Source organism: Atta cephalotes, assembly GCF_000143395.1.
Source record: "Atta cephalotes unplaced genomic scaffold scaffold00002, whole genome shotgun sequence".
NCBI lineage: Eukaryota > Metazoa > Arthropoda > Insecta > Hymenoptera > Formicidae > Atta > Atta cephalotes.
Window position 1 is genome coordinate 6,097,012 of NW_012130066.1, and position 9,120 is coordinate 6,106,131.

At 38.8% G+C, this 9,120-nt stretch overlaps 1 protein-coding gene across 1 annotated transcript in view; it reads left to right on the forward strand.

Moving 5' to 3' along the window:
* LOC105620971 (tyrosine-protein phosphatase Lar) overlaps window positions 1-9,120 on the forward strand; it is a 146,639-nt gene that overhangs the window by 124,488 nt on the left and 13,031 nt on the right. Inside the window, exons 6-11 of the mRNA XM_012202449.1 lie at window positions 122-406; window positions 2,156-2,179; window positions 2,884-2,984; window positions 3,072-3,401; window positions 4,257-4,407; window positions 5,617-5,913. Of these exons, the coding sequence (XP_012057839.1) occupies window positions 122-406; window positions 2,156-2,179; window positions 2,884-2,984; window positions 3,072-3,401; window positions 4,257-4,407; window positions 5,617-5,913 (1,188 nt within the window). The remainder of the gene's footprint in view (window positions 1-121; window positions 407-2,155; window positions 2,180-2,883; window positions 2,985-3,071; window positions 3,402-4,256; window positions 4,408-5,616; window positions 5,914-9,120) is intronic.

Below are 9,120 nucleotides of genomic sequence, written 5' to 3' on the forward strand. Positions count from 1 at the left end.
TGTTGCGACGTTTACACTGACTTCGGATGCTTGAATAAATAATATTTCATTCTGTGTAACTTAGACGCAATATTTATAAATGGTAGAGAGATAAAGCTGTAATAATTTCACTCTCCTGCAGCTCTTCCCGGTCCACCAGAGAACGTTCAAGTGTCCGACATCACTGCGACGTCGGTGAAGCTGAGCTGGTCCTACAAAGGACCGGATGAGCTGCAGTATTACGTAATTCAGCATAAACCGAAGCATGTGAATCAAGCATATGCCGAGATATCTGGTATCACGACGATGTACTATCACGTTAGGAGTCTCAGCCCTTATACGGAATACGAGCTCTACGTTATAGCCGTGAATAGCATCGGGCGTGGTCCCCCAAGTGCCCCGGTGATAGTCACCACTGGTGAAACAAGTCAGTACTACAGCATTTACTATCGTAATATTCTCTAGTCGTTTTTATGCTTCTAACATGATTAGAAACGATTATTTCCCTTCTTCTGCAATATATGGTTTGCGCTCATGGTTGCCCCCCGCTCCAGTTTTAGGCTGGAGACTATGACTTTTTGAACTTCGTAAATGGAAAAAATTTTCAATTTATCGCTCAAAATTTTGATGTATTTTTTTTTTTTTTTTTTTTTTTTTTTTAAGTATTGATTTCCCTCCGATTTTAAAACTCTCCGGCAAATTAAGTCTGATGACTTTTTTGTGGTAATTGATCTTTGGCAAAAAATTGTACGATCTCCAGAGCATGAAAATGGAACACTAATTCAAAGGTGGCAACCATGAATGATATTTCTAATCCCGTAACATTTATAAAAATATCAAAAATTTTCAGATAAATCGCTGTTTATGTTGTGTATCTATAACAGTAGATCGGTAAACTAACATTTGAATTATTATTATTATGAATTATTATTATGAATATATTATTATATAGAATTGCTTGTAAATTAAAAAAAGATTTTCTTTCAATTCGCTGCTTTCATGTCAAATTAACAAAAGAAGGAAAATATCGTTTCTGAAGAAATGCTTCTTATTTTATCAACTTTTTTTTCTTGTAATTTTGAATTTATTATTTAATCAAGTTTTACAAAAAAAAAGTAACAGCATCTATTAAATCAATCATCTTTAATGTACACGTAAATTAGATTGGGCGTCTGTATCATCAACCGCTACGACAAATTAAACCCACTCATAAATCAACTCACATTTCATTTCTGTGCTTCGCAATGAACATACGTCTCGCAGTAAAGTTCGCCGGTTAAAACGCGAATGCACTTCGAACCCGACGATCCTTTTTTTCGCGTATCCATAATCGTGAGGATCGAAGGCAGTAACATAAAGGTGTAGTGAAGGAACGGCACTACTTCGACATGAACGTGAATTTTTTGCACGTAGATAGAATTTTTGTACACACCATCGAGAAAGAGGAGCGAATTTTTACGCACATTTTTTGAGGGAAATTCTGTATTTTTTCCATGCTGTCCGCCGCGGACGCACGATTTGATCCATGTAAGTGACAAGAAAATTTTTTTCACCTATCACCCTCTTCCCCAACTGCTCTTTGTTGCACCAGTGTATTAGTGTTTTTGCGAGGCCGTTCCACAGCGTTTCGCCGCGCTTCGACGTCTCATGTTATTTGTGTATTTTTACTATATCTCCAACCTCTACATTCTCCAGCCTCTCACTCTTTCATATCTCTCTCTTCTCTCTTTTTTTCTCTCCTCCCCCCCCCCTTCCTCTCTCTCTCTCTTCTATCTTTTTCTGTCTCAGACACGTCTCCGTCTCCTTTTTTTCTTTTTTGCAAAAGAGGGGAGGAACGCGAGAAACGAGTACGCGGGGAAGACAGCACGCGAAATTGCACCTTTCCTAACAGAATAGTATAGCACACTTCTCACCTCGTGAAAATACGAAGGAGACACGTACTGCTCTCGCAGTTCGTATTTTCACTTCGCATTTACTACCCATTTATGGCCGGTATTCATAATCTTATATTTAAGTCTTAGTACAGTCTTAAGTACAGTCTTAAGATGTCATAAACTAATCAGAGCTATATTAACATCTTAAGACATTACTTAAGACGATCTTGAAATAAGAATTGATTATGAATATCAGCCGATATATCGAGAATTGATAATAATCGTTTGACTTTTTTTAATAGCGGAATCAACAAATGGAGGTGCCAGTAAGTCAAATCATATACTAAGAGTGCCGTAGTGGTACACGATTTCTTTGTAGTTTTTGATTTTGGTTTCCTATAGTTTCGTTTTTTGCGCACACACGACTTTCATTCACACATATACGTGCACACTTTATCACTTTTAATATACATCGTTACATGCACACCTGCGTCTGGGAAAAGACGATTATGCTGAAGCATCTAAAAATTTAGTTAAATACAGATCTGGGAACAATCGTTGGAATCGTTGGAATAATTACCTATGTAGAACCCTTAAATTGATTGCTAGAATGTCGAAACTTTTTGCAGCATTACTCATCATGCTTGAGATTCCTACGTAATTATTTTGATGAAGCAACAAAATTATTTTCAGATCTGTATATAGCTGAATTTTTAGATATTTCAGCAAAATCGTTCTTTCCGTATATCTTTGTATTTAATTGCGTCCAGTATGAATTTTTAAAAATGTATCTATTTATCACACTGTAGTGTCGTAGTGACGAAAAATAAAATTTCATCCTTCTTTTCTCTATATTTACATCGCACTTGGCTTCTTACAGTTTGTTTTTTGAAGGGTCTTTATTTTTAGAGAATTTCTTATCATGTGACTAACTGACATGTACTGCCCTTCCACGGTTTCGTGTGTATTTTGGTTGCTTTTCGTCTGGTCTCCCTAATAACGCTAAAAACCAGTTAATCTCTTTTTTTAGAACCCGGTACAGCGCCGCGAAAAGTTCAGGTACGGCCGTTGAGCTCCAGCACGATGGTCATACAGTGGGATGAACCGGAAACCCCGAACGGTCAAGTGACGGTCGGTGTCTTTTTCGAAATTACCTTTCAATTTTCCCGATTTTTGCGATGATTATCGCTAATGAGCATGCGATATACCTCTCCATAGGGATACAAAGTATATTACACAACGGATTCGAATCAACCTATGGCGTCGTGGCAGTATCAAATGGTGGATAACAGCCAGTTGACAACCATCTCAGAACTGACGCCGCATACGATTTATACCATAAGAGTTCAAGCGCTCACGAGCGTCGGTCCTGGACCTCTTAGTCTGCCGGTGCAAATCAAAACACAGCAAGGGGTACCGAGTCAACCTGAAATGTTAACGGCGGTCGATATCGGGGAGACCAAAGTAACGCTCCAATGGAGCAAGCCCGCTCATAGCGCTGAGAATATTCTCAGCTATGAGCTGTATTGGAATGACACTTATGCAAAGGTAGATAGTTATATATTTTTAATAAAGGTAGACAATTACATGTATTTTAAATAAAGATCTTCACACTAATTATATGGGAAATTAAGTCTTGATGAAATAAGTTAGTTTTCACATATAATGCAGTTTATAATGCGATGAACAAAAGATGTCATAGATTGACATAGAGAGACACAAGGCAATAATGGATATTTTTTATACTATGATATATCAAAAATATTCTATGAATATTCTATAAATTTTTTATCTTTGATATACCGCTTGAAAGCTATCCATTATTAAGTCTTTTATAAGATTTTTTTGTTCGCCATTATATTATAAGTTATATCATCTGTGAAAACTAACTCACTTCTCTGGGACCCAATTTTCCGTGTAATTAATAAATTACCCCGCATTAATTACATGGAAAATTGAATTCCAGTGTGAAATAAATTAGTTTTTATGATTTTATATCTTACAATGTGGTAAATGAAAGATGTTATGGACAAAAGGCTTAATAGACAGTTTTTTAATTGTATATCAAAAGCGCTCGGTAAATACAAGTTTTTATTTAATCGGGATTCAATTTTCTATATATAATAATTTCAATTCCTTTCCTCTTTTTACCAATAAAGTGCGTCGCTCATCCTATTTTTTTGTTTACGTCACGCATTGTGTCTTAATCCTAATAATATTCTTTATCTTCTCCTAATACCGTATTAATTGGATAGTAATATTAAAGAGAATAAATAAATTTTTTTAATCGTTCGGAACAGAATAGACTGAAATTCGGAAGATAAAAAAATTTTAGAATTTTTAAAAGAGCGATTTTAAAAGCGATAATTAATCTATCCTATTCGGCATATCTGCTCGAATCAGGAGAGGCATCATCGCAGGATACCGGTCACCGAGAACTACACTTTAACCGGCCTGTATCCGAACACCTTGTATTACGTCTGGCTGGCTGCGAGGAGTCAAAGGGGAGAGGGTGCCACGACGATACCGTATCCGGTTCGCACCAAACAGTACGGTAAGCAGAACGCGCACGAATGCATAAATCGAATGAGTTCATGCAGCGAGGAGTGCCAGACGCATGCTGATACGCGATTGTCACGAGGCCGCAAGACGGTCGACCATCCGATATTCCATACATTACTACGCGATGTCGGGTAGGACGCACCTGAGTCTTTTGGATCCTCGTGCATGATCGTGCATCGCGATGGCACAGCAGGTAGGAGGTGCTGTAGCGCTAGACGCTCCTGCAAGTAGCGTAAGCTATCGACGCACAACACCTTGGAAAGAGCCTTTGAAAAAAAGAAAGCGAAGACCTTTCGTCTTCGAGAACGCGTTTAATAATGAAAGTAAAAAGGAAAAGAGAGCGTATAAAAAGAAAGGGAAAGACAGAAAAATAGAGAATAACATTGAAACAAGTGAAGTGTGGGAGAGTGAGAATGACTGCATGCATTGCAAATAAGAAAGCCGTTTTTGGATGCCACTTTATATATATATCTATATATATACGTACATATCATACATATAAATTGCACTAAGCACTGCATTGATATATGTGTGCATTTTGGGCACCTCTTTTCATTCTCAATAACATGATTGATTTATCGTCCGTTCAGTTTTTCGTTGTCTCGTTCCCTTGCAATTATATAAACGTGTAACTCGTTAACTCTGCGGATTATACGCCCGAGTTAACACGAGCCGCTCCGGGAGAACTGTCTCTAATCACATCTTTTTTCGACTGTTCAAGGATTGATTCATGACTTTTTACCTTGAATATTTTACACCTCTCTGAACCTTGGCCAAACATACCGTTTTGTTGTATCCCTCGGCAATCACCATCGACTGTGCGTTCGTCTCAGCATTGAGAAAATGTTAAATCGAGAAATACGAGAATTCGCTTATCGCGTGGCATATTAATCGATCTATTATCCGCTCATATATGAAAATGTCTAATTACAATTTTCGATTTAAAACAAGAAATATTTAAACTTATGAAATTTTGTAAGATTATTAATTATAAAAATTAGTTTTCATTGATTTATAATTACTATACCGACTACAGAGCAATAGTAGTTACGCTCCACGACGATAATTAATGAATTTTGATGCAACTTTTCGTATCTTCACCTTTGACCTCAAGCTAGAGGCCAGTACGCTCGATCGGTAATTACCGATTATGATCCCCAATTTTGTTTTTTTTCCCCTCCTATAACTGAGTGTTATACAGTCCCCGGGGCTCCGCCTCGCAATGTAACCGGCAAGGCGATCAGCCCGACTTCTATATTGGTATCGTGGGAACCGCCGGCCGCTGAACGCTCCAACGGGAGGATCACCTACTACAGGCTGCAAGTCGTCGAGAGCGGTCGCTCTGACTCCGAGGCGAGGAATATCAAACTGAATGACACGCGTTTCGTGTTGGACGAGCTCAAAAAGTGGACCGAGTATCGGATCTGGGTATTGGCCGGGACCAGAGTAGGTGACGGGCCTCCGAGTTATCCTATCTCGGTCAGAACTCACGAGGACGGTATGTATCACAGACACTGACTGAAAGTCTTTCTGTTTATCTCAGGCACGCGAGGAGTAACGTGTAAAATCCGTGGTGACATACAGCGCGAGAGGATGAATACTATGTTCTTCAACAGCTATCGCAATGTACTAATTGATAGAAAAATAAAAAGAGAGAGAGAAAGAGAGAGAGAGAGAGAAAACGATATGATCTCGATGTCTATGTTGTAGAACAAACATGTAAATGATCGTAATCGCGACAGAAACCTCAACGCCGCGGTCGCTACGAATTTCACACGCTAAGCTTCGCGAGGAAGGAATACTATATTGGGATGAAGTAATTAACGCGCCTCATCCGAGAGCCAAAAATATAAAAGCCCGCCAAAAGTCAGTCCGGTTATATTCTCGCGCGGTTCCAGTGCGGGTTGCGACGACACGCCGCGTATTATTCTTGATCCGGTGAATGTATTACGTAATATAATATACATTACTGTATACTTTCGATTTCAGATTACGCTAACGTCACTTCGTCACCTGTCTCTCTTCCCGAACTCTCAAATAACCAGTTACTCTCTCTCTCCTTCATCACGATTTTCTGTTCTGTGTCCTCTATGTCGTATATCTTTTCTCTCCAGTGACTCTGCACTCATGTTATATTACATTATATTTACGTTATTACATTCTATTAAATTACAATACATACAATATATTATACTCTGTATTATATTATATATATATGAGCTTTCCTCTTCTCTCACGCCGTTCTTATGTTACAGTTATAGTTTCGAGAAACGAACTATCGAATCGCCCATCGTGACGAGAGAGGAAAAGAGGACAGACACGGCCCTTTTTTCCGGTCGGGTTACCTTTTTTTTTTGCGCGAACAAAAGTTTTGAACGCGCACGACTTTTTGTATTTTTCGTGCCTCTCCGATCACGCTACTCCGATCGCTTTCCTATCGTTCTTTTCGTAACCTCCTTCACTCTTCCGATTTTTAAAAAAAAAACGGCATTCACGCGAAACACGAAACGATGATGGCCCTACTTTTTTGGCTGGCGAGATTTTATATTTTTGGATTTTTTGCGACAATAAAATCTCCAACGACTTATTCTAGCTTTCCCGAAATTTCCTAAAACGCCTCTGTCTCCTAATCCTCCCTTTTAGTGTGCCCACAATCATTTTTTCCAGGTGCACGCAGCCACGGATTTTTCAGAAGCTGATAACCAATTTTTGAGCTCAGCTATTAAAAGATGAAAGAAAAAGAAAGAAACGAATTTTCTTACCGTTTTTTACAGGGCCTAATCGCAACTCTCTTTGTTCGTTGCCGTTGGTTTTTTTCACTCCTCCCAGCCCCACTTTTAAAACTTGGATATCTATTTTGACACGCTAATTAATATCTAATTATACTCACTCAAGTGTTTTTGTCTTTCCTTAAAGCATTTGCAGGAGGATGATCCAGGTTTTGAACAGCTAGTTTTTAAGATCTATTCACATTATCGTAATATATCAATATTATCTAATAATATGTACTCATTACACTCAGTGTTCTTTCTGGTGGTTACCGTGGTTACGTCAGTAAAGATGTTTCGTTTCTCTCCTTTAGTTTATTAATTCACTCTTGCCACGTGTTATGAAGATAGAAGTCAGGCTGGCTGCCCCGCGTGCCATTATTTCCGACATTTTTTATTTTTTTTTTATACCGCCACTAACTGCATAGGCCACATGAAACATGTAAATAACACTAACGAACGAAATTAAATAACAACTTTGTTACACGTGCAACAATCAGGCGAAAATAATGGCAACGCGAGGGACAGCTTGCGAGTGAAGCGCTTACGTATATATATATATAAAAACTCTAGCGAATGTTATCTCACACACAAGAATATATATATATGAGACGCACTTTTTCACTATATATATATATATATATTACACATATATATATTTCTATATCTCTGATATATAAGGCTCTTCTGTCTTTAGTTGAGATTTAGTTCTACCTATCGTTTGCACATGTTTAGAGCATGCCTTCGTTTGTTTAAAGATTCCTCAATTCCTACGATCCCAAAAATGCAACCCTCGAATTCGTCCCGTCTGAAGAAAAGGAAGGAAACCTGGAACCCTACCTCTCCGTTTCCAATCACCAAAATCCGCCGAACTGTGTCGAGTCTGCGAACATCATTTTCCAATACAAATACGTTCATATTATACCATCTATATCCTATGAATGGCATGCCGATGCATGAGACAGTTTTGCTTTCTGTTACTTCCTATCCTTATATCCCAATCGAGCGGTATCCCCCAAGGTGCCGATCGATCCCGCATGTCGAACGTTTTTGGTCCCTCTTGTTGCCGAATAGCGTCCAATATGATCCCTCTCTCTCTCATAACAAACGAATTCGGCACCGAGGGAAAAAAAAATTGTTTGCACGATATTTATACAGTAGTCGTTGAAAAAATAAATCTCTACGCGGTCGTTAGCCACGATATTTCCCCGGGAAATCATTTAATCGTAACGATAACTTCTCTCGGTGCGTGGAGGAGGGACGATGCGGTACGACCGCGATCGTTAAAAGTTTTACAGCGAGTAAGTAGAAACAACGAATCGCGATTGAAAAAAAATAATCGAACGGGAGAGTTAGAGAAAGTTGCAAAAAAATTGTCCAGTAAATTCGAAGAGCGAGAAATGTAAAGGCAAGGAGAAGATGAGGGTGATACAGGTACTATTCTATTTATCTCTAACGGGCTATGAAGACATTCATGTTGCTACACGTGGAGAGCATCATTTGTCGAAGAGGTATTATATCGTCATGATTGTTGAACGGAAAGTCGTACCGACGCGTCCGTAATGATCTTCCCGTATGTCTTTCACCATTCACCACCATGAAACGCTCTCTCCCTCCACGCCCAGATCCTCTTTCGTTTCTCCTCCTGCCTGCGCTCCTACGATTCCCCGTTCCTGGCATTATCCCATTCACGAAGCAACTGATCCGGTGCCCGTTTACTCTCCTGAAGCAGACTCGGCAGAGCGAAGCGAAACGATAAAAAGCACTGCTGAAAGCACCCTGCCGTGTAAGCTCGCACATTGTCAAGCACAAAGATTCACCGTCACGTGTATAGCATTAAAAAAATTTATATATATATATATATATATATATATATATATATATATTACTATTACTTACTTACGTTACGTACTACTTACGTTACTTACTTACTTACT